This window comes from Centropristis striata, chromosome 12, assembly GCF_030273125.1.
Source record: "Centropristis striata isolate RG_2023a ecotype Rhode Island chromosome 12, C.striata_1.0, whole genome shotgun sequence".
Classification (NCBI taxonomy): domain Eukaryota; kingdom Metazoa; phylum Chordata; class Actinopteri; order Perciformes; family Serranidae; genus Centropristis; species Centropristis striata.
Window position 1 is genome coordinate 26,574,517 of NC_081528.1, and position 26,475 is coordinate 26,600,991.

At 36.7% G+C, this 26,475-nt stretch overlaps 1 protein-coding gene across 2 annotated transcripts; it reads right to left on the reverse strand.

The window, feature by feature from the left end:
• Positions 1 to 9,280: 9,280 nt before the first annotated feature.
• Positions 9,281 to 25,668, reverse strand: kif3a (kinesin family member 3A). 2 transcript variants are annotated; one of them, XM_059346129.1, is made up of 19 exons: positions 25,493 to 25,668; positions 23,315 to 23,597; positions 22,875 to 23,019; positions 21,610 to 21,694; positions 21,378 to 21,483; positions 20,807 to 20,946; positions 20,471 to 20,668; positions 19,696 to 19,870; positions 19,497 to 19,595; positions 18,692 to 18,775; positions 16,523 to 16,531; positions 15,364 to 15,520; positions 15,062 to 15,242; positions 13,306 to 13,416; positions 13,096 to 13,221; positions 12,009 to 12,062; positions 11,819 to 11,887; positions 11,553 to 11,683; positions 9,281 to 10,324 (listed from the first exon to the last, which is right to left on the reverse strand). In XM_059346129.1, exons 1-19 carry the CDS (start codon positions 25,496 to 25,498, stop codon positions 10,276 to 10,278), a joined length of 2,208 nt encoding a protein of 735 aa, XP_059202112.1. In that variant the 5' UTR covers positions 25,499 to 25,668; the 3' UTR covers positions 9,281 to 10,275. The 2 variants fall into 2 exon arrangements, with proteins under 2 accessions (XP_059202112.1, XP_059202111.1); XM_059346128.1 differs by lacking the exons at positions 16,523 to 16,531; positions 18,692 to 18,775.
• Positions 25,669 to 26,475: the final 807 nt, after the last annotated feature.

Here is a 26,475-nt window from a genome sequence, read left to right on the forward strand (position 1 = left end):
GTATTGAATCTTTGCTTTTATATGTTAATATTTAAAAAAAAAATGTAATTGTTAATTCTTGCTAATTCACATTGTTTAATTGGCTTTTTTGTACCTCAAACAGTAATTTTATCAAAACCATGTGAGAAGTTTGGAGGTAAAATGTATCATATTTTGGGACTGCTTAGAAAATAAATTCAGAAGCATAAAAACATTGGGAACTACTACCAATAGCAACATCTCCAACTATATCACAAAATGTGTTAATTGATGTCAAATACAAGTATTTCCATTATTACAATCTGCCTTACTGGGTTATAGTTATAACACTACCTGGGGAAGGTTGTAGCAATAATTACAAAATAGTTCAAAAGTATCAGTAAAATATAGACTTGGTCTTAAAAATGAATTTCAAATCTGATAACTAGTGTGCTTTGGCTGTAAAACATGCATATTTTCACAAAGATATACAATTTCGCATGCAAGGTCAAAAAGGTCATACAAGACATGTATCACATGAATATCCCTTCTTGGTAAATTGGTGCCATTACAAACATCCATGGTCTCCCATAATTCTTTACATAAATTGCATTGGTGAGAATATTGTGAAGCTTATTAATTACTAATATCACCTGAAGATGGGGCTATACTTCAAAGGTTGTCAGTGGATGTAAAATGTGGAGATGAATACGAGTTAAAGCCTTAATGATGTAATTCTTAATGTGTTTAGGCAATTGTCTAATAGCAGGTTTTTATCAGAAAATTTAAGTAAATGTGTTACAAGTCCTCAACTGCTTAAGTATTCATCTGGTCTGTAATTGAAATGATTGCTGGAGGAACATTGCCAGAAGATCTAGATAACAATAATCAGAGGGTATTGCTGAGAATCCTTCTTCTAATTGCTAAGAAGATGATTACAATCTCCTGGCTGAGACTGCAGCCCCCCACAGTAGCACAATGGAGAGAGAAAGTTAAGGATGTTTACTATATGGAAAATATAACCGCAAGGTTACACTTGAAAACTGATGTATTCCTGACTAAATGGTCCCCAATTATTTCACATTTTATTAACTGATATGACTTTTGATCTGCTTGATGTGTTCTATATGTGTGTATTTTGCTTTTGTTTGATTTATTTATTATTCTTTAACTATTTTATTTTTTCCTCCCTCGCCATTCAAATATGAATAATGAATGTCTGTACACTGTATATTAATCTTCTCGCTTAATGAGCACCACTGCCCGCTTTCAAATACGGACTCTGTCTGGATATTGTTGGGATGCCAAACTCCATGGAATACCTCTACCCCATGTACACCTGTGTTGTTTCTTTGAATTTGTGAATGTATGACTGCACCTGGAAAAAAGGAAATAAAAAGAAGTTAAAAAAAGAAAAGAAATGATTGCTGGCAGCCATCATCAGTAATATTTTACTACAATTTATTTTATTTTATTCATGACATTATTTTGAGTAAAGTAATATTTTTTTTGTTATAATTAAATGAAAACAACTTAATCGTTTGTATTTCGTCCTATTTCATCGTCCTATTGTGAAAAAGAAACTAAAGCTGATAGGATCTTTTTTCCATCTGTCACATTTTCCTCTTCTTTGTGTGTGGGACACTAATCACTTGACTCAAAATAATTCCCATGTGCCTACTCATCACTCATTATTTTGAGATGTCATAGCAAAAATGATATGGAAGATAAGGCGTTTATAATAATGTAAGTGATAATGGCTGCCTGGTGCCTCACTGACACACACTTTAATGAAACCAGATCATCAGTTCCACTTGTTGGTCAAGTCAAAATGTCAGGCGTCAAAAGGGTCTGTGAGCATCTTTGTTTCACAGCTCGCTGTTAAATCCAGCTGTGTGGACACAGCCTTTATAAAAACACATTTAATAACATTTGAGTTGAAATAATAGTATTTGTTCATTTTCTATCCTGACACATTAGGACCACCTTCATAGGATGTTAACTCAAGGTGATGACCTGCAAGTCTTGGTGAGAGCTTTGCTGATGACAGATTAGCAGGTAATTGCTTATTAATAGTCAGAAAACTCCAAGCAACTAGTGGAACATTTGATAGTAAAACAGATACACATCAACCACGGTCCTAATTTGGTGTTTTCCTCCTCTGACGTGTCTGTATACTGTGGTCTCAGAGTGTCAGAGTGTCAGCATGATGACAAGATATAAGAAGCAACAGTGAGAGTATGAGAGATATTCAACTTTCTCTGCTCAACCTGACAGTGCTGGCTCACGATCTCTTTCAAAGAAATGAAGAACATTCGGAGTGTCGTACTCATGGCGATGGTTGTGATGGTCTACACAGAAAATATGAATAATGAGCAGCTGAAACAGATCCACGACGATGCAAATGAACTGTACAACAAACTGGTAAGAAAACTACAAAGCAACATGTGGTTTGTTTGTTTGTTTGTTTTATATATATATATATACTAATATACTGACTTGTGTCCTATTATGTCATTGCAGCCAAAGAATAAAACAATAATGGTTACAAAGATAACAGATGACCTCGACAGATGTGGGGTATGTTGGAAACCTTTTCTAGTTATTGAAATGACTGTACACGACATGTTCCTGACATAGATTTATTTTAAACATGTTGCATAGAATTTGTGAACTCCTCAAGAAGAAGTTTAGCTGGTTTCTTTATACAGATTCAGTCCAGCTTGTTTAACACTAATTGTTCCTTTGTTCTTCACAGACAGAGTTCTTCTGTTTGGCTGAGAAGGCTCTGGAGAAGGTCAAACCTAAGTTTTACAGTAAAAATATGACGACGATACTCATACGTTCGTTGAAGGCGTACAACAAGAAAAAGGTAAAGAGGAATTAAATGTGTTTGAACATGCTTATTATTGGAAACCTAAAATGGCTCATAATGACTCTGTGCTGGCAATGAATATGCTCTTTAATGTCAAATGTTGTCTATCACTTTAGTTCTCTGTTCAGCTTGATGTTTGTGCACTTAAAACTAAAATTGTCATGATTTCTTTTCAGCACTGTACCCTTAACTCCACCACCAAATATGAACTACAACCATTTCTGAATGACACCATGAGGTGTGCAAAGGAAAGGAAAAGGATTTGATTGCATCACTTATGAGGATTCCTCAGTTGTATTATAATATATATTGTAAGTTATTTCTATTTATTGCAGATGTAATATTTATTTCCTACACATCTTATTTTTGTATTATTTTTATGTATACATCAATAAATTATAATGGCACAGTGTTTTCTTGGTTGAAGTCTATATTTTCACAGCATGCCTGCTTATAATGTTTTAGGTATCAGCGTTCCTTATTCAAGTAAAACGGTGCAGTCACCAGTAAAAGCTGTTTCACACTGAAGAACAAGACTTTTAAATACAAAGCTGGTTCTTAAGACATTAATCATTTACCGGGTTTCTGGGTTTCTCCAACAGTAGGAAATGCAAATAAAAAGAGTACATATATGGCTGTTATGTGCCATTATAACTCTCTTGAAGAAAAAAAAACAATTAGGTTAATCTCACACATAATAATGAAATACAGAGAAAGAGCAACAAGAATGTGAGATAAACAGGTAAAATAATTTAATAAATTAAATATCCAGGGTTTTGGTGGATGTAAACATTTTACATAAATGATGATGCAAAATAAAAGTCAGTGTGCCTCCACTACAGACCATCAGATGAATCAAATTATTGCCACAAAATATCAAACTAGTGCATTAGACTTAGGCATACAATATGTGTGGTGTATTTTAATATAACACAAAAGGAAAATAAGGTATTTGTAATAATGTAAGTGATAATGGTTGCCTGGTACCTCACTGTCACACACTTTAATGAAACCAGGTCTTCGTTTATTTCATCAGTTCAACTTTTTTTTTTTTTTTATACTTTATTTTTGGATAGGGACAGTGCACATTAATGAACATTGAAAAACATCTTTGTAAATATGCCGGATTATAGCAAAGCTGCTAGTTTGCATCCGTAGTCCCTAAAAAAATAAAAATAAATACAAATATAAAAGACAGCAAGTACGTAGGTAAGATACAAATAGAGGACACAACACACACACACACACACACACAACACAACACATACCAGACCCAGACAGGATATAACTATGCAATAAAAAGTAATGTTCAAGTCGTCTCAAGACCAGTTAGTGGTCACACTTTTGATGTGATTTGAGCCATTGTTTTAGATTTCCTTTAACCCTTTATCGGGCGAATAACTGTATTTGGTAACTTAATATTTCAAGAAAAAAGTTGCAAATTTACTAGATTAAAGTGGCAAATCTACAAGAAAAAAGTAGCAGATTTAAGAGATGTAAAGTGGCAAATCTGCAAAAAAAAAGTTGCATATTTACGAGAAAAAATTGGGGGGAAAACAACTTTTTTCTTGCAGATTCACCACTTTAAATCTCATAAATTTGCACATTTTTTTCTCCTAGATTTGCCACTTTAATCTCGTAAACTTTTTCTCAAAATATGACCCCCCTCCTCCTGGTCCATATGTTCTTTTACACATTCTGGCAGTATGTAATATCCTCCAATATTCTCTAGGATTGGATTTAGAATTTGCAAGTATTTCAATGAGTGCCCTATTAAGGGTTGAAAGAAGAGTAAGTGGGACATTCCCTTATTGTGGAGGGAAGACTGTTCCCAATGTCGTCCCCCCCCCCCCCCCCTAACAGATAACACATTTCTCCCATACGTAGTGCACCTGTTGGTCAAGTTGGAATGTCTGGGGTGAAAAAGTTTGAGTTGAAATAATAGTATTTGTTCATTTTCTATCCTGACACATTAGGACCACCTTCATAGGATGTTAACTCAAGGTGATGACCTGCAAGTCTTGGTGAGAGCTTTGCTGATGACAGATTAGCAGGTAATTGCTTATTAATAGTCAGAAAACTCCAAGCAACTAGTGGAACATTTGATAGTAAAACAGATACACATCAACCACGGTCCTAATTTGGTGTTTTCCTCCTCTGACGTGTCTGTATACTGTGGACTCAGAGTGTCAGAGTGTCAGCATGATGACAAGATATAAGAAGCAACAGTGAGAGTATGAGAGATATTCAACTTTCTCTGCTCAACCTGACAGTGCTGGCTCACGATCTCTTTCAAAGAAATGAAGAACATTCAGAGTGTCGTACTCATGGCGATGGTTGTGATGGTCTACACTACACAAAATATGAATAATAGGCTGCTGAATCAGATCTACTACAATTCAGAACATCTGTTAAAAGAACTGGTAAGAAAACTACAAAGCAACATGTGGTTTGTTTGTTTGTTTGTTTTATAATATACTGACTTGTGTCCTATTATGTCATTGCAGCTAATTATGCAGCCAAATAATGAACCAATAATGGTTACAAAGATAACGGATGACCTCGGCAGACGTGGGGTATGTTGGAAACCTTTTCTAGTTATTGAAATGACTGTACATGACATGCTCCTGACATAGATTTATTTTAAACATGTTGCATGGAATTTGTGAACTCCTCAAGAAGAAGTTTAGCTGGTTTCTTTATACAGATTCAGTCCAGCTTGTTTAACACTAATTGTTCCTTTGTTCTTCACAGACAGAGTTCTTCTGTTTGGCTGAGAAGGCTCTGAAGAATGTCACACTTCCGTTTGACAGTACGAATATGGAGAAACTCATACGTTCATTGGCGGCGTACAACAAGGAAAAGGTAAAGAGGAATTAAATGTGTTTGAACATGCTTATTATTGGAAACTTAAAATGGCTCATAATGACTGTGTGCTGGCAATGAATATGCTCTTTAATGTCAAATGTTGTCTATCACTTTAGTTCTGTGTTCAGCTTGATGTTTGTGCACTTAAAACTAAAATTGTCATGATTTCTTTTCAGCACTGTACCCTTAACTCCACCACCAAATATGAACTACAACCATTTCTGAATGACACCATGGAGTGTGCAAAGGAAAGGAAAAGGATTTGATTGCATCACTTATGAGGATTCCTCAGTTGTATTATAATATATATTGTAAGTTATTTCTATTTATTGCAAATGTAATATTTATTTCCTACACATCTTATTTTTGTATTATTTTTATGTATACATCAATAAATTATAATGGCACAGTGTTTTCTTGGTTGAAGTCTATATTTTCACAACATGCCTGCTTATAATGTTTTAGGTATCAGCGTTCCTTATTCAAGTAAAACGGTGCAGTCACCAGTAAAAGCTGTTTCACACTGAAGAACAAGACTTTTAAATACAAAGCTGGTTCTTAAGACATTAATCATTTACCGGGTTTCTGGGTTTCTCCAACAGTAGGAAATGCAAATAAAAAGAGTACATATATGGCTGTTATGTGCCATTATAACTCTCTTGAAGAAGAAAAAAACAATTAGGTTAATATCACACTTAATAATGAAATACAGAGAAAGAGCAACAACAATGTGAGATAAACAGGTAAAATAATTTAATAAATTAAATATCCAGGGTTTTGGTGGATGTAAACATTTTACATAAATGATGATGTAAAATAAAAGTCAGTGTGCCTCCACTACAGACCATCAGATGAATCAAATTATTGCCACAAAATATCAAACTAGTGCATTAGACTTAGGCATACAATATGTGTGGTGTATTTTAATATAACACAAAAGGAAAATAAGGTATTTGTAATAATGTAAGTGATAATGGTTGCCTGGTACCTCACTGTCACACACTTTAATGAAACCAGGTCATCATTTATTTCATCAGTTCAACTTTTTTTTTTTTTATACTTTATTTTTGGATAGGGACAGTGCACATTAATGAACATTGAAAAACATCTTTGTAAATATGCCGGATTATAGCAAAGCTGCTAGTTTGCATCCGTAGTCCCTAAAAAAAATAAAAATAAATACAAATATAAAAGACAGCAAGTACGTAAGTAAGATACAAATAGAGGACACAACACACACACACACACACACACAACACAACACATACCAGACCCAGACAGGATATAACTATGCAATAAAAAGTAATGTTCAAGTCGTCTCAAGACCAGTTAGTGGTCACACTTTTGATGTGATTTGAGCCATTGTTTTAGATTTCCTTTAACCCTTTATCGGGCGAATAACTGTATTTGGTAACTTAATATTTCAAGAAAAAAGTTGCAAATTTACTAGATTAAAGTGGCAAATCTACAAGAAAAAAGTAGCAGATTTAAGAGATGTAAAGTGGCAAATCTCCAAAAAAAAAAGTTGCATATTTACGAGAAAAAATTGGGGAAAAGAACAACTTTTTTCTTGCAGATTCACCACTTTAAATCACATAAATTTGCACATTTTTTTCTCCTAGATTTGCCACTTTAATCTCGTAAACTTTTTCTCAAAATATGACCCCCCTCCTCCTGGTCCATATGTTTTTTTACACATTCTGGCAGTATGTAATATCCTCCAATATTCTCTAGGATTGGATTTAGAATTTGCAAGTATTTCAATGAGTGCCCTATTAAGGGTTGAAAGAAGAGTAAGTGGGACATTCCCTTATTGTGGAGGGAAGACTGTTCCAAATGTCGTCGCCCCCCCCCTAACAGATAACACATTTCTCCCATACGTAGTGCACCTGTTGGTCAAGTTGGAATGTATGGGGTGAAAAACTTTGAGTTGAAATAATAGTATTTGTTCATTTTCTATCCTGACACATTAGGACCACCTTCATAGGATGTTAACTCAAGGTGATGACCTGCAAGTCTTGGTGAGAGCTTTGCTGATGACAGATTAGCAGGTAATTGCTTATTAATAGTCAGAAAACTCCAAGCAACTAGTGGAACATTTGATAGTAAAACAGATACACATCAACCACGGTCCTAATTTGGTGTTTTCCTCCTCTGACGTGTCTGTATACTGTGGTCTCAGAGTGTCAGAGTGTCAGCATGATGACAAGATATAAGAAGCAACAGTGAGAGTATGAGAGATATTCAACTTTCTCTGCTCAACCTGACAGTGCTGGCTCACGATCTCTTTCAAAGAAATGAAGAACATTCGGAGTGTCGTACTCATGGCGATGGTTGTGATGGTCTACACAGAAAATATGAAAAATGAGCTGCTGAAACAGATCCACGACTATGCAAAAGAACTGTACAATGAACTGGTAAGAAAACTACAAAGCAACATGTGGTTTGTTTGTTTGTTTGTTTTATATATATATATATACTAATATACTGACTTGTGTCCTATTATGTCATTGCAGCCAGAGAATAAAACAATAATAGTTACAAAGATAACGGATGAACGCGGCAGATGTGGGGTATGTTGGAAACCTTTTCTAGTTATTGAAATGACTGTACATGACATGTTCCTGACATAGATTTATTTTAAACATGTTGCATGGAATTTGTGAACTCCTCAAGAAGAAGTTTAGCTGGTTTCTTTATACAGATTCAGTCCAGCTTGTTTAACACTAATTGTTCCTTTGTTCTTCACAGACAGAGTTCTTCTGTTTGGCTGAGAAGGCTCTGGAGAAGGTCACACTTCCGTTTGATAGTACGAATATGGAGAATCTCATACGTGCGTTGAAGGCGTACAACAAGAAAAAGGTAAAGAGGAATTAAATGTGTTTGAACATGCTTATTATTGGAAACTTTAAATGGCTCATAATGACTCTGTGCTGGCAATGAATATGCTTTTTAATGTCAAATGTTGTCTATCACTTTAGTTCTGTGTTCAGCTTGTTTGTGCACTTAAAACTAAAATTGTCATGATTTCTTTTCAGCACTGTACCCTTAACTCCACCACCAAATATGAACTACAACGATTTCTGAATGACACCATGGAGTGTGCAAAGCAAAGGAAAAGGATTCGATTGCATCCCTTATGAGGATTCCTCAGTTGTATTATAATATATATTGTAAGTTATTTCTATTTATGGCAAATGTAATATTTATTTCCTACACATCTTATTTTTGTATTATTTTTATGTATACATCAATAAATTATAATGGCAGTGTTTTCTTGGTTGAAGTCTATATTTTCACAGCATGCCTGCTTATAATGTTTTAGGTATCAGCGTTCCTTATTCAAGTAAAACGGTGCAGTCACCAGTAAAAGCTGTTTCACACTGAAGAACAAGACTTTTAAATACAAAGCTGGTTCTTAAGACATTAATCATTTCCTGGGTTTCTGAGTAGAAAATACAGATGAAAATAATACATTTATGGCTGTTATGTGCCAATACAACCCTCTTCAAAAGCACCCATAAACTATAAGGTTAATAGCAAACTTAACAATGAAATACAGAGAAAGAGCAACAAGAATGGGAGATAAAACGTGTAAAATAATTTAATAAATTAAATATCCAGGGGTTTGGTGGATGTAAACATTTTACATACATTATGATACAAAATAAAAGTCAGTTTTCCTCCACTACAGAACATCAGCGAATGAAATCATCGCCACAAAATCTCAAACTAGTGCATTAGACTAAGGCATACAGTATGTGTGGTGTATTTCAATATAACGCAAAAGGTTCTGACATTTGACAATAAAAAAAGATGACTTGCTTAGATAAGCAAATGGCACTAACATATGAGCTGGCATGCATGCCCCTATGCCTCTGACCTAAAGGGAAAAGTATAAAATGCACTTTTCAGTTACATAGTTGATATTACATACCATCCTCTCCTTGTTCCCTCCACAGTAGTGTTCATTTTGTATTCAATGTGAAAAAGCGCTAAAGCTACAGCTTGTGCTCAGAGTAGAATCCTTTGCTTTAATTATGATGTACTCATATCAACACGGGCCATTTAATGAGTCGGTTTCTCACATAGTAGGAAATCAGTAATACAGAAGTTACAGCTTAATTAGTGAGGTGTTCATCGCTAAACAGTTATTGTATTGGAATTAACTACACAGGATATGAATACAGTTTATAGATCATGTTCACAATTCTATTTTCAGCAACTTCTTTCAGAGTGTTTGTCATTTTCAAAATCAGTGATGTTGCAAGTGAAATTCCTCCTCAATGTCACAGGTGTTTCAGTAAAAGAGCTAAATTAAAACGGAAGCTGCTGATTCAACATTACATCCACAAAAGAAATATTACACTATAATACAAATAGCAGATCCTCTTGGCCAAGAGGTCTTAATCCAATCATAGGTGCAGCTCTTTCACATTAAAACCATACAGCTATACAGTGTATTCAGATAATCTTTTAAATAATGTTCAACAACACATTTTTCACGCTAATGATTTCTTTTTTTTAAGTAACATGAAAGTTGCAGTGAAAACAAACTCTCTTCTATGCTGTCTTCACTGCAGAAGGGATTCGATCACTGCGTCTGGCTTTGCAGATCTTTTCCTGTGTGGAGATAAGTGATAACACATGATAAGTGTTATCAACAACTTTTTAGCGTTCTCATTTCTCAGAATAACAGTCGATCACGATAACGGCAAATACCATAATGCTAACACTTCAGAACGACATCCTATAAATACACTAAATATACAGAGCTCAAACATCCACAACCAATAACTCTTGTTTACTCAAAGGAATATTTGCTTTATTGTAACCGAAGTAAAGATGCAACATTTTGTTAAACCATGTTTTAAAATGGCAAAAGGGGCCAATCGTTTTTGAGCAGATTAAGTTGTAGATAACCAGTTTAGAGTGTGAACAAATTACCACAGAATAAGGGGTATGAGATAAATATCGGAAAAAAGCCGGGTGAAAATGCAACCCATGAAGCTTTTGGGAGGGACTGGAATCTGATTGTCTGAACCACATCCGAAGATGGTTTGTGACGCACTCTAGCTAGATGTCGAAAAGGTGTAAAGCCTTAGTGTTTTTTACTCCCCCCAAGTGTTACTGTGTCTGTCAACAGTCGGCGAAAGAGGACATTAATAAGATTTCCCATCTGATAATGGTAGCTGAAGTGACACTGAAATTACACTGAAATCAACCATCTCTCTTCCCATCACATGATAATTATAAAAAAAATGGCTGACAACTTTATTAGCATGGTCAAACAGAAGGTGTTAAAGTGCTGTTGTAGCATTTCTCAGCAGCACAACTACTGAATGATCTATATGGGTGAAGGAGTGATGTAAACGAGAGCCTGTGAAGACTTGCTAATAGCAAATCCATGCAAGTCACCCTCATGTATGTGCTAGTTGGACAGATAGTTATTAGATAGATTGCGCAACTGTTTAAATTATTGATCTTACATCGTTACAAAACAGCTACTAGTGCATAAACATGCACACATGGACTGGAGAAGGGCAGACCTCAATCCAGCATGTAGCCAGCGAAACCAAAATGGATCCATTGTTTTGTTGCTTTGTTGTCGTTTTGTTTTACACCTACAACATGCTACAATTCATGCACCTTCATACACTACTGATTCTGACTGAAACACCTCATTGTAAGTATGTTTTGTAAATCTACTTCATTAAATGTAGCATGCATCTCCATTCTTTGTAAAGGCCTTTGAGTCGGTTGTAATACAGGCTATGAGAAAGTATATTAGTATTGCTTGACAGGATGTGGTGCTTCAGGATGTCTGTGGTCTGTGTAGAAGACAGATTACCTGCGTCCCGTCTTGGGTCTGCCACTCTTGCCACTTTTAGAGGTTCTGGGTCTCTCTAGTTTCATCAGTGACTGCCGCATGCTCTCCTCTGTGTAGGCCAGATACACATGGGACAGATCCACCTCAAATGGCTACAGGAGGCAGGGACAGAAGAGAGAGGTCATAAATACATTGTCAAGGTGGGAAAAGAGAAAAATATCAGGAAAAATAAGTCATTACACAGAGTCTATGTTAGGAAGGTAAAAGAAACCTTGAAAAGAACTCACATCTTTTTCTTTTTTGTCCGGAGCAGGGGTTTGTTTTCTCATGTTGTTGCCAGTGTATGCCACACATTTCTGAAAGACATAATGGTACAAAGACACACATTACTGAGAAGTAGTCCTTAAGTCAGACTTTGCACTCTGAAGTTGATGGCAATCAAACTGTGTGCATATGGGTTATGCAAAGTGAGCTCACCAGCTGCCATTCACCAATGTCTTCATTCCAGTGCACGTAATTCTCTATCATCTCCTACACAGGAAAACATGAGAAAATATAAAAACCTGAACCAAGGACACACATTGAAAAGGCAAAGTGTCACCTGCAGGCAATGAGTGTTATAAATGCAACTGCTGATTATAACACCCGCAAATTCTAAAAAATATTGTTAACTGAAGCATTTTCTGTGTCATTGTGTGCCTTCCAGTGGTGTAATGGACCATAGTTGATCCATGATCCATAGCGTTCTCCCCCAACAGTTTAGCAGACACGCGCCAGGGATTAAGGTACATTATAGAGAGGATTTTAACACTTTAATGTAGTACTCTCTGCAACATAAAGTTACAATTTATACAAGTGTGGTGGAACATATATGGCCATAAACACTCCACAGAAATAGTTATTACTTTAGCAATCTGCAGTTGTTATCTGTCTGTACCATGTACGGAGAATGTCTCCCCTACCGGTCTGGTTTTGTCTCATTATGCTAATCAACATATTCAAGTGTCGTCGTCAATGGAATTTTTTATTTTCGAAATGCATCACTGCTGACTTGAATGTGCCCAAGGAAGGTTTGTCAGCAGCCATCCTGACTTCCACCTCGTAACGTAATGAGAGCTCAATAGGCTGCACCTGAAGCAGTCAAGGGTTGCAAGGGTGACGGGGAAAGAAGAATGTTGCATATTTATTACTTGCAACAAAGAAGAAAGTAACTTCAGGAGTGACCAGGAAATCACATGTCTATAAAGCGTTTGATATTTTTACATTTTTAAAAGTTTTTATACCAATGAGTTGGTCATATCCAAACCCCTCAGGAGATTGTGTCAGGTTATTATACACAGAAGAGAAAAAACAGCTATATGGATAAAAATTAACTGTTCAGACCCCACAGAAATAAAGTGATTTTATTAAAGTAAACACAAAGAAGAGGCATAAAGATAAAAATATATTTATGCCTCTTCTTTGTGTTTACTGAAGTGATACAAATACTAGGCATTTAACAAGGCAAAATACTGAAAATCAGAGTCATAGTGCTACAAATGTAAGTACACAAGCATATACACACCTGATATTCCTGGGGAATAAAGTTGTCTATGATGAGCATCTGGAGCCGCAGCTCTCGACTCAGCTGGCGGATGTTCTCCAACAGGCCCTCAATCTCTCTGTGATGCTCCTGCTGCAGATCTGCCATCTAGAAAGACAAAACACAATTCCCGCTGGATCAATCCATTTTGTGCCCCTGTTGAGACTAGCTTTAATGTTATGTTATGCTTACTTCTGATTTGGCAGCCATCAGCATGGTCCATACTTTCTTTAGCTTCTTTGTCTTTCCTTGAGCCTCCTCCTGCAGACTAGTGTACTTCTCTTCAATGTCCAGACGTTCTTGCTGTGTTAAGAGGGAGAGGGATCAGTGATAATGCAGATGCAAGCTGGAGTGTTGTCATGACTGCAAAGAACATACTTAGATTAAGGGCAGAAGTGTTAAAACAGTTTTTGTGCATGTGAGAAATTATTTTTTCAAATCCTGGTGTTTGCATCACTTCAAACTAAAAGGGCCCTGGGCATTCCTCTGAACTGTTCTTGATTTTTACATCTACAGAAATAAAGTGAGAAAATTCGTTTCATATTTTCCAACCACAATGATGGAGGCATTTCACTTTAGGTCAACCGAACTTTTTACATAGAATTACTGGTATCTGACGTCACATCTTGCCACCCACTGCGTCTGTGAGTTCTTAGTTTAGTACTACTTTTATTTTGGAAGTGAAACTGTTCATGCCCATAAAGCCACATCCTTCTGTATATTAATTTGTTTGATTCAGTTGTATATTACAGACATCTTAGCAAACAACTACTCTAGCATTTAACTCCGGGAGGACCAGCAGAAATATTATTAGGGCCCGAGCAGGCAACGACCTGCGAGGTCCCTATTGTATTTCGAATGATTATTTTATTATTTTTTTTTTATTCTTCTTCCCAAATGATTGCATTTTTCACTGCCTGAACATACCCCAAAACTCATGAAACTTTAAATATAAGTCAAACATGGTGAAAAATTTTATAATCTATTGTCATCCTGAATTTCCACCACTAGGTGGCGCTATAATAAAGAAAAGTGCGTTTAGGCTAATAACTTCCACATACTTTATCACACATTCAAAAAACTTATATCCACACGTTCACTGAGTTGTGCTGAATCTCGTGATATAAGCCACTCCCATTTTCGCCTACCGTTTTTTTTCGCAAATTCGCGAAATGTTGCAAACCTACTTTTTCGAACTCCTCCTAGGCAATTTCATCGTTTTGCACCAAACTTTGCACACAGGATCTATGGACCCTCATGACAAAAAGTTATTAAAAGAATTTTGATTACCCAAATAATACTCAAGTTATTAAATAACAACTTCCTGCAGGTGGCGCTATTTTCAACACAAAACACAAAGTGTTGCATATCTCCACATTGGTGTGTCTGAATGACATGAAACTCAGGTTACTACTTCCCCATGAGCCCCTGAGGCTCTGTGCAAAATTTTGGCCGAAGAACACTAGGTGGCGCTCTATAAAATGAAGTATTTTATATCTCCGAATCGGTTGGTCGGATTAACACCAAACTTGGTATACTTATTGTCAATGCCCTCCTGAGGATAACCCTTGAAGATTTTATTGATCGGCCCCTAGGTGGCGCTCTGGCGGCAGTTTAATTTAATAAGTGCCACTGTGCCCAGACCATAAGACTTAAGGCAATGAAATTCATAGGGGTGGTATAGACTGGCCCCTGTAACGCACAAACCCTGACGGCAGCATGCCCCGACACGCGTGTACTGCGAGGGCCCGTTCAGTACTGCGCGCAGTCCTAGTTTATATTAAACTTTAACAAACAGTTACAGCATGAAAGTTGTTAGTTTCCAATATGGTGAAACAAATGCACACATTCATGTAATAATTTGAGTTCTGCTGACAACAGCATCAATGACTAAGTAACTGTCATCAGCTGATCCTCTTAGTGAAGTACTTTAGTCAACTTTCCTTACCTCTTTTTCCTCTAGTTCCTTCCGCAGCTGCTCCGCTCTCCTGCGACGTTCTTCCAGTTCATTGTTGGACTCCTGCAAAAGCTTCTCCTGCTCCTCAGCCTTTGCCAGTAGATCCACCCCACCCACAATCACCTTCTTCTCTAAGGCAGACAATTTATCCAGCAGAAGGTGATGCTCCTGCCTGAGGGTTTAGAGGTGGATCAGGAATCAAATGAGCAGTTATCACAATAAAAAACATCCACTAACAATTAAACAGGAATTATGGATTATTTGATTTGTATCCCACAAAGATAAGGACTCACTGAGCTTTTAGAAGGTCCTTCTCCCTCTTCTCCAGCTCTGCTCTTGCCTTGTTTCTCTCCTCCTCCTCCATGTCCAGCTTGGCCTCCAAGGCTTTTCTTTCCTCTTCAATCTTTGCCTGCATCTCCACCATCTTGTCCGGGGAAACCTTCTTCCTCCCTTCAGTGAGAGACACAGGGAAACAGAGCATCCTTGAGGGACAGGTTGTTTTAGATGTCTTTTTCTATACCAAGTTACTTGTCAGTGTATCGTGTAGGGCTGCACAATATATAGGTATTTTTAGTCATCACAATGTGAACTTGAATGATAAACCGAACGTGAAAGACTACAATGTTGCACTTTGAATATAGGAACAACATATTATATTACATTCTGTTTGTAAGCTTCTTTAATTTGATATGTGGCATGCTGTTAACTCTCTAGCCAATCAGACAGTATTGCATCTTGGAAACAGAGATACAACTGGGTTGAGAATGATGACTCGTGTTACAGGAAAAGTGAAGCTCTTTCGGGGAAAATCGCTGTGGGTAGTGGGGGTTTGGTCAAACAAGAGAGACAGTAGTCTGAATCAAGTACTGAGTACACTTTAATATCTGTTTATTTACTGCAAGTAATATAGCGTTGTCGTGATATTCAACATTGCATATAGCATTTTTTCCTCATATAGTGCAGCCCTAGTGTATATAAACGCAGAACATTTTGCACAGTGGTTTTTAATCTGCATTAGTATTGTTTAATATGTGCAGTTTTAAATCATAAATTTGCACTACGGAAGTCAAATTTATTTTGTTGTTTTTTCAGGAACCTTAGTGCTGAGAGGGAGTGCCAGTGAGATAAATCTGCACAAAATTATAACTTGCTAATTGAAAATCATTAAATGACTGTTAAACAAACATGACTGAGTGAACAAATTTAAAATGAAGAGAAACTATATAAAGTGCAAGATACTCTCTATGATATGGTGGCTATGGACATGGAGAGTATGAGACATATGAGTGGTAGTCATATATGGACAGATGAGAAATGATAACAGTAATTACACAGTAAACCTTGGTTATACGATTAGCCAGAGTTAGTGAAATAGCAAGTGAAACACACGGCAGCCATCTGGATAAGCTGTGTGAGTAGAGACATTAGGTCTACGGAGATTCTTACACCAACCTCTTTCTTCTTGAATTAAGAGGTATAGCAAGTCAGACAGGCGGCATTTGCACCAGGAAGAGGAGAGACAGAGAGCGAGAGAGAGAGAGAGGGAGAGAGGGAGAGAGAGAGAAAGAGAGAGAGAGAGACAAAGAGCAGCACATTACAGAGTGATCTCAAAGGTCTTATGACTCTACAGAGTGGAACAACAAATATGGGGCAAGGAGTAGGAGGACAGACAAGTTATAGTAAAAACATAATGCCAATGCGGAAGTGACAGAGGATAGACATGAGAGAGAAAAAAAATCTATTCACATAATGAATCATGACGTGGGTGAACTACATCTTTGAGGGACAAGAGTTACAGATTACACATTAAAACCTTGCAGAGTTCAGAGTGTAAGTGTAAGATGTAACTGAGGATATGAAATCATTGTGCAGATCCAGTTTTAATGTAAAAATTATTTGGCTTTCAATTCTTTGGAAGGACTGGTTAAACAGTGCAACAGTCCCATTTAGATTCACGAATCTGTCCAAAGGCATCATTATCAACACATGCACAGCAGGAACCTCTGCTGTCTATTTCATATAAACACATTTGGTACATGGTCAGAAGCAGTGGGGGTTTGGGCTGTGAGCCTACAGGAGTGGCACAGACACAGGGAAAGCCTAAAGCCCCTTTCACACATGCACTGTAATCCATAAATGTTCTGGTAAATTCACTCTTGCAATTTGCAAATGCGGGACCTTAATTAACTCAAGTGTCAATTAAACAACCAAATTAACCCTTGAAACCCACAATAGAGCCATTTTTGCAGTTGACAGGGGGTTTAAGGGAAATACAGCATGTCAACAGTAGATGCCACATTGAAGTGGTGTACATCATCTGAAAGCTGAAAACCTGAAGAATAATTTGAGATGCGTGTTAGGTTATTAAGTTATTATTAAGTTATTCTAGTCATAAATTTGTAATAAAAAGTATTTATTACTAATTAATTAAAATGCATTGTTACAAGTGTTAAAGGGCTTAGAACATTATGATGGGAGTGTAAAAAATTGTCAAAAAAAAACTTCCAAAGTCACACATTAAGACACCAAGACCTGGAGGAATCCCATAGAAAACCCCATGGTGTGATTTTGTGATACAAACTTCACACCTTTGCAAATTTCTGCAAGAATTACATTTTTCTGTGAGTCAAGAAAACTCAGAAACCACCATGCTGTCAATATCCTTAGAAAAGCTGTTATTCTCTGAATGCCCTAGTTTGTGGTTGTAAAGTTCCATGAGGGTGTGGACGTCATAGAGGTCACACCAGGTCATATTTTCTTCTAAATACTACAAAATTCACTTTTTGCCTTTATTTCTCTTGTATTATACAGACAGCTATGACATTTCACATTACATTATACGCACAAGGAAGCACAAATTAACCGAGCCAACCACTTTAAAGAGAAATACTACAATGACTAAAGCTTAAGTTCAGACATCAAGGCATCAGGAAACCCCCCCTAAAAACCACCTGCATACACAGCACAAACAGTTAAAAAAAATTAACCAAGTTCAAACACATCAGTCAAGTTGCTTTCCATTTTGAACTTTCACTCATGTCAACTGTTTACAAAATATAAACAGAAAATGCATTAAAGCTTAAAACAGCTAGTAAGGAACTGAAGACAAAAAAAAAAGATAGAAACTTTCAATTTCTTAAAATATTGCATTCTGGCTGCTGACAGACTGCATAATTCTCTGTCATATTTAATTGATGGTAAAATTGATAAGGAACACAACTCGAAAGGCGCTCTAGGCTGATTTGACAACTACTGAGGATGCTTAAGTGGGGGCAAGCACTGCCTGTGGTCAGCCATCAAGTCATGGAGATAAACAGCCAATCAGCTGCAAAATCTGCTTCCTAATTATTTAGACAGCCAGTACGGTTTGAAAACTGATACACTCCAAATGCTTAGTGCCTTTTTTTTGCAACTTGATATCCTCCAGCAGTGATTTTAACACTAACATGGTCTGAAGAAAATCTGGACTGATCACAAGTGACAGACTAAGCATGGAATCTTTCTGTAAAGAGAAGCTCAGTGTGAACACCAAAAACCAGCAATTATACGGGTTCCATGTGTGAAAAGGGCTTAAGTTTGTGGGCAGGTGGGTTGGTAGAGCAGAGTGCTGCTCTAACTCACTATTCCGAGATCTATCCTCAGTGGGCGGTGGCACTGAGGAGGAGCAGGCAAATTCTGAGTTAATACTGCTGCTGCTGCCACTGTCTGGAAAAGAAGCAGAAGAAGCACCCCTCCCACCAGAGCCCACAGTGAGAAACATGTAGAGGTAGACAGCCATATGTTTGCAGAACTTAAAGCCAATTGTAGCTGCTTTATGTAGGTCCAACAAATCACTCCTGCAGGTGCACACATGCAAATGGCAGATTCAGCACAGCCACATACACAAAAAAGCAAAATGATTTGCTTACTATTAATTCAGAGTAACCTAATACTACAGCAATGGAAAGACTAATAATGGCAACTGGAAGATAGAAAAGGGATATCAGTATAAACACGTTGTGGTAGATGGCCTCACCGGAACTGAAGTGTCAGCATTGCAACATTCTGTGATGACCTAATTATGGTTGTTCATCTGTACTTAACTAAGATTTCCACTTAAAAACAGAGACGAGTAGAAGGTGAGAATACAAGGGAAACTCCAACATGAGAAAAGTGTTGTTTATAGAAGTCTGTTAGAGGACAGCCTAACTACTGATTTAAAAAAAAGTTCAGCTTGATAACTATCTGAGTAACTGAATGCTGACTCATAATACAATCAACATGCTGACAAGATAGTAAACTAGACAAATTAAACAGATGTGTACCCAAGCAATTATTAAAACCACTGTATGAAAAAAAACACTCCCCACACAGTTATGAAGATTGTATCTGGAGACAGTCATTCGCTCTAATGCACACTATGTGAGCATAAATTACACATTCTTACCTCTTCTTCTCCTGCGGCCTTCTCCTGCCTCGCCTCCTTCATCATCTCCTTCATCCATCTCTTCTGATCCACTGCCCTCTGAGCCAGAAATCTCTTCACCTTCAATCGGACAAAACAGCATTTTAAAAAGACATAAGTCAGTCTTGAAAAATACTTAATCCAAACAGCATGATTACTTTTTTATTGTCTGGCTCATTACCTTCCACCAGTTTCTTCTTTAGCTCCTCAATCTCCTTCTGAAATTGGCGCAATAGGGCATCTTTTGGATCCTCATTGATCCTGGCTTTGTTCTTGATGTTTTTAGCTCTATTAGCGTAGCGAAGGGTACTGATGGTCTCATCATAGTTATAGTCTGCAGGGCCTATATTTGCACACTGGTGAAGAGAGATATGTCAAAGTGAGGCAAAAACTGTAATATCATATACTTTTTTCCCCCACTGCATGGTACAGTGGGGGTCTCCAATCACTTTTTTTTTGGGTTATTCATTAGCAAGACACAGGGTGATTTTAAATAGCTAGCTACTGTCAGCAGCAATTAATCTAATCACTCAACCCAAATTTAAAGAAATAGCTGCCCTCAAAACTACTTTGTTCACAACACAATTCTATATAATTGATAAAGTGGAGACATTTGTCTGTTTGGTTGCCAATGAAAGGATTCAGCAAATGTTTACTGGGTGTTGATTTGGCAATCAGCTCATAATCCTGCCAACACAGATGGGGGCACTGTACACAGTGGAAAACAAAAAAAGAGAAAAGGACCTGGTACCAAAAATAAGTCTAGTCGTGTCAAGCAGAACTTAACATACGGTAGAAACATGAAACATGGCAAGTATGGCAAAATGCTTACAATGTGTCGACGTGCACATTTTTTGCTCTCTGAAAAGAAGCAGTTGCTTGGAATACTTCAGTTTAAAAAAGAGAATTTGTCTAACACTCATGCTTCTAGCAAGGTTTACAAACGTTCACTCTACCATCATAGTCTTGGAGTTTCCTCCTAGTGAATCCTGCAGCAGACGGGTTAGTTTAGAGTTCCTGTAGGGCACGTGTGTGCTCTTGCCATCCACCAGGGCAGAGATGACGTTACCCAGTGTGGAGAGAGAGAGATTAATCTTTGTTGCTTCCTTTAAACGCTGACCTGTGGCTCCAGTTTTTCCCTGTCTCTCCGAGCCCTGTAGGGGTAAGGTGGCAGATTAAGGTGATCAAATGGATTGTAGGCAATGAGGATAGTTACTAGCTACATCTGTATTGTCTCATTCTCTTGGGAGTAATTTATTTTTACTGAGAAATTTGTGGTCACGGATACATACTGCAAGATCCACCAGATGCAGCTTTCCCATGCGAACATGCTGGTTTCCATCCACACCTTTCTCACTGCACTCGATGGTGATGGTGAAGATAGCATGAGAACGGGAGCTGTGCTCATTCATGTTAGTGGCACCGACAGACCCTGAACACAGTGAAATATAGTTTGATCATAAAACGTGACTCATTAGTATTATTATGAACTTTAAAATGAGTTGAGTTGAAATTAGATTTTTTTTTTTAAATAATTATCTCTTTAAAATTTTATTCAAGCATTTTGATGACTAACAGGATGTGAATTATGCAGTCCCGTTGCTTAATAATTTATTTAATGCATTGCTTTTTAAATAAATAAATAATTAGAGATTGTATTTAACTTGCTAAATACAATAATACACAATATTGTATATGAGACTGAAAGATTACTTAAGCATCTTTAATTGTTATCTATACTTACAATTCTTGGAAGCAAAGGCTCCTTATTGTCTGATATATGTGGTTTTACTTTTAATCAGTGAGATTATATTTGGTTTTGTGGGTACCTATTTCCGTTTTCATGCTAGTTAGTCTGCTTACGGTTCTTGTGGCCCAGCGTCATAATCCTGTCCATATCATCGGCATTGTTCACAACGTAACCAGACAGGTCTTTGATGTACACGCCAACATCTGGCCTTTCTTTTACCTGTGATGAAAAATGAAAAAATGTTATCTTCATCAAACAGTTAATACCAGCAAATATTTTCAGCCATCTTTGGCAAGTTTGAAAAAACAAAACAACTTTACTGTTTTTTTCATATATATAATTTACCTCTAGCCTCTGCATCTGGTCCTTGCCCAACAAGTCTCGCACTTCTTCATTGTAAATCTCCAGGTAGGAAACACGAACCAAAAACCTGTGGAATTTTAATGGCTATTTAAAGTCCGATAAATTCTGAAATGTGAAGCTGCAAAAGGGTAACATGTCTTGTAAATAATCATAATAATAATAATATATTTTATTTATGTAGCACCTTGCAAAACACAGTGCTTTATGTCATTAAAAAATAATTAAGAATTTAGAAACAAGGGCAATGATAAAAATAGATAGATAATAGATAAAATACACAGTCAAAAATAAAACAAAACAACAAACATGATAAAACATTTAGCATATACAGAGCTGTTTACAGGACAGGGCAGGAAATAGTCAGCATAAAATCACATGGACATTGTTAAAATATGACCATAGACTCTATAATAAAGCCTTCCTGTAAAAGTATGTTTTGAGAAGCAATTTAAAGGAGTACACTGAGTTTGCTAACTTTTGTCAGGTAGGGAATTCCACAGCTGTGGGGCTTTAACAGAAAAAGCCTGGTCACCTTTTGTGGCGAGACGGGCTGAGGCAAAATTTAGTATGCTTCTACCTGAGGAGTGCAGGCAGCAACTAAGCCTATACAAGGATAATGAATCAGAAATGTAGGTTGATGCAAGGCCATGTAGGGCTTTAAGTTTAATGAGTAGATGCATAAATACATCTTTTACAAATAACACTTGTGTCCCTTGAGAAGAACATGTTTTACTTTATTCTGCTAAGAAGGCACAAGCCTCTCATAAGCAGCAGTCTAGTCAGAAAGAAAAAAAAAGAAATTCAGTTCCTTTGAAAAGGAGTGGGCTAAACTATGATATTATAACGATCATATATCAGTTTTACAGATAAAATGTGTTTAGATGCTCAGTACAAAAACTTTGTTTGAATGTGCATGAGCTCCCTCAATTGAGTAAAATTTGAAATGCACAACCCTCTACACCACTATTTGTTATTTACAAGTTTGTCATATTTAAAAAAAAAAGAAACCACTTTCGATTAGGTGATGTTTTTACTTGCCGGCCTGTTAACAAAAGGCTTACTTTTACTTCAGTTTGAACATTAAATACACTCTCTTTGTACATTTTTAAACTGAATATATATATCACAGAGCATTGGGAAATTATTCCATTCTGTTTTATTTAGATTTTAGACAACTTCCCAACTTCGTAGACAAAATAGTTTTTTGCTGATTTCATTGAATGTTTGCTGATTGACTGCTTTCTTACCTTGTGTCACCCTCTGCCTTGGCAATGTGACCAAAAATATGAGCAAAGGAGTTTGGGATTATCCCTCTGAGTTCTGGCACTGCTCTCACACCCTCCATGGTGAATGTTTTTCCCGTGCCAGTTTGCCCATATGCAAAAATGGTTCCTGAAATGGACAGCAGAACATAAAATCACAGTGCCAGTGCAGGAAAAAAATATTAAAATTGAAGTTAAAATTAATAATTAATAATAATAATTAATAAGTATTTATTATATTATATTACAGTTCACAATGCAAACACAAATGTAAGGACTAAATGTATTAGAGGAAACAACGTGCATGTTTTAGTGCCTAAAAAACATGTTAAAATGCCATTACAATATATCATTACACTGATGATGCACATTTTACAGCACTGGTTTATTAATACAACTGAAAGGCTATGCTACATTTATTTTACCATTGTATCCCTCTAATACGGAGTCAATGATGGGCCGGGCAGTGAGATTGTAGACATCCAGCTGCTTGCTGTCTGGTCCAAACACGGTGTCAAATGTAAAGGTCTTAGGAGGCTCATGGGGAGTTTCCAGTTTGTTCACTGTTATGGTCCCGCGGATCTCGTCCACACTGACAGCCTGTTTGTGGCTCATCATCTTCTCTTTCTGGTTGAAGGGACGACATCTCACCACCACCTTGACATTGTCATTGACCTCCTGCTTGTCAGGTTTCTCAAGTTTATTGCTCTGTGAAAAAAAATTACAGTAATGAGAGATAGTTATGGCTAGTGCGGGGTAACGAACTTTGAGCGAACGACCAAATTACTTCATTACCATGAAGCATTGAAAAATGCCTTGTCGTTCTATAGCAAATTTCAATGTTAACAGCGTAAATCTAAATCAGTGTCAGTTAGCCAATAGGCATGTAGCATGCTTGTACTAAGATTTAATCATGCTGGTCATTAGCTGTCTAACGTTACATGTCGTAGAGGCGTGCAGGAAAAAATCCTTTGTTATGTACAGAGATGATGCTCACATGTGTGTGGTTGTATTTTGAGGGGCTTGACTACAGTGACAAAAAGAAAGATTTGGATTATAATGTATAATGTTGTAATTTATGTTTGTTAAGATTATAAAACTGGTATGTAAAAAAAGGATTGTTTAGGTACCGGTATTGAAGTCAAGCTAACAGTATCAAAATGTTCTTTAACAAACATAAATGTGTGTGTAAATATATTGTGTGTGTGTAAATATATTACACACACACACACACACACACACACATATATATATATATATACCGCCCAGCCACTTCATTAGGTACACCAGTACAATGTAATACAATCTAATCCAACTTCCTCTGCCATGAATTCTTCTTTTACTAAGATGACAGTTTTTTTCAGGTTTTGTTTCAACGGTCAGGAAGATAATAATTGTACTGTATGTTTATTATCCCACTACAGGTCACAGTGGATGGTGGTAGTGTATTGCAGTGATTATGGGTTAGAAATTAGAGTTAGAGTTAAAAATAATTAAGTCGAGTTGAACACTACTGCAAGGTACAACCTCCATAATGAAGATATAGTTAAATTAATAATTTTCTGACAGTGCTGATCAAAACTGAACATTCTTATTACTGTAAATCACATTAGTTTATATAAGTAGACCTAATGAACAAACAGACAGACAGACAGACAGACAGACAGACAGACAGACACACACACACACACACACACTTTAATGCTTTTTTTTTTATCATTATATTTGTCCAAACAAATGTACCTTTAGTTCTACCAGGCATTTTATATATATATATATATATATATATATATATATATATATATTGTATGTAAAATATACAGAGTGCAAAGGGTGCTAGCATAAGTATGGTATAATTAGTTTATTCGTTGCATGGGGTAAGTGGATATGTCAGAACATTCGGTGAATACAACGATAGACGATGCTTATATGATAATAATTATATTATTATTATTATTATATTAAAGTAAAATTCAAATTGTAACTAATAAATATATAATTCACTGGTAAAGTGAATGCTTAGTGTTATAGGATCATTGCTGGCACTATGCACTGATGTGAACTGTTCAGAGTGATGGCCTGCGGGAAGAAAACGTATTAGCTACTTAATAATTAACTAGTAAACGTCCAATTTCAGTAAACAAAGATGGAAATAAGAGCATACGTTTCGAGCTCTTTACAGTAAATAACACTTCGGACTCAGTGTGCAGCTCGCTTCAGTGACTCGGTCAAAATGAATCTTGTCGCGTGGACGCTCTCTGCTTGGCCGTTTGGGTTGCTAGGCAGGCAAACGCTACCGTTAGTAACGGTGAAGATAACGTTGGCTAACTAGCTGAATAGCACAGTAAATGGGCAACAGCAAATAAAAAAAATACTTTACGTAAGACTCCCATAGTGTTTTACACTTAACGCTCATATATTTTTGATGACGGAAAAATACCAAACGTTGAGTTAGCGCACCGTTTCCTTGTAACCTTATCTTACAAGAACGGAAACTGGTAAGCTAACAATGCTAACCGGTTAGCATCACAGTGAGGTCGGAGGAAGGGAGGAACCCTTTTTGCAAACACAACAAAAAATGCAAACAGGCTTGTCCGACTTACCGGCATAGTGACACTACTGGAAGATGATTACAGTAACGTCAATGGAATATTTGTAAGGGTTTAATTCTAGGTTATCCGGAGAATTTAAATGCCAGCGCAGTGCCCATATCATCGAAGGCTCACATCCGATAGCTTGTTGTCAGGTCTGTGAGAGACTGCGCATGCGCTAGTCATGGTCTGCTGGTTACAGTAATTGCTGCAGTGTAGGCCTTCTAATGATGTTTAGTAATATTTATAAATATTAATAAATATATGATATAGGTTGCGTTGGCAAAGTTTGGAATTATCACCTACAGTAGGTTATTAAGTGCAATGCAATAAAAGAACCAAGGTTTTTTTTTTTAAACAACTCAACATTGGCTGCTGGGCCCCTTTAACCCAAAATTCCTCCCACTCTACGCTCCTGCTAGGCTGATAAATAAGCAAATAAAATCGGTCAGGCTGATATGAGCTAATTGCAGATATACTGGTTTATGTCAGGAGATGCTACAAGTATTGACACATTGCAGTAAAGACACCCAAAATAAATGCTTAGGGTAATGTAGGAACACTGTCATTACATAGCCCAAGGGGGACAAATTACAAGTTCTTTTTCATCTGTCCTATTTAGCACAACGTCAACATCTAGACCCTAAACTGGCATTTTTAATTATACAACTGCTGATAAATTTAGGGGATCCTTATCAAAAATGTGTTAGTGAAAACATTTTTAATTTTGAAATACAATATTCTGAATTTTCTTTCAATAACGAAATACTTAATATCAGTGTCAGCCTGTTTTAACCAACTTTTATGTAAACTGTATTTGAATAACCACAAACTAGTTGACACATGTGTCCATTCAAGTTTCAGGTAATCCAGTTTTGCTAGCCACAGAATAAGTTTGAACTTGTAGACCACAGGGCAACTCCCAAAACGCAATATGGTGTGGTTAAGTTGGTTGCAATAGTAAAAATCCTTTTTCTTTTATTATTTTGCATGGG

Excerpts from the sequence above, each read along its gene's own strand:
- kif3a (XM_059346129.1), bottom strand. Across the intron at positions 15,243-15,363 it reads AAGGACCTTCTAAAAGCTCA|GCAGGAGCATCACCTTCTGC; the intron begins GTGAGTCCTTAT and ends CTAAACCCTCAG. Across the intron at positions 13,222-13,305 it reads TGATGGCTGCCAAATCAGAA|ATGGCAGATCTGCAGCAGGA; the intron begins GTAAGCATAACA and ends TTGTCTTTCTAG.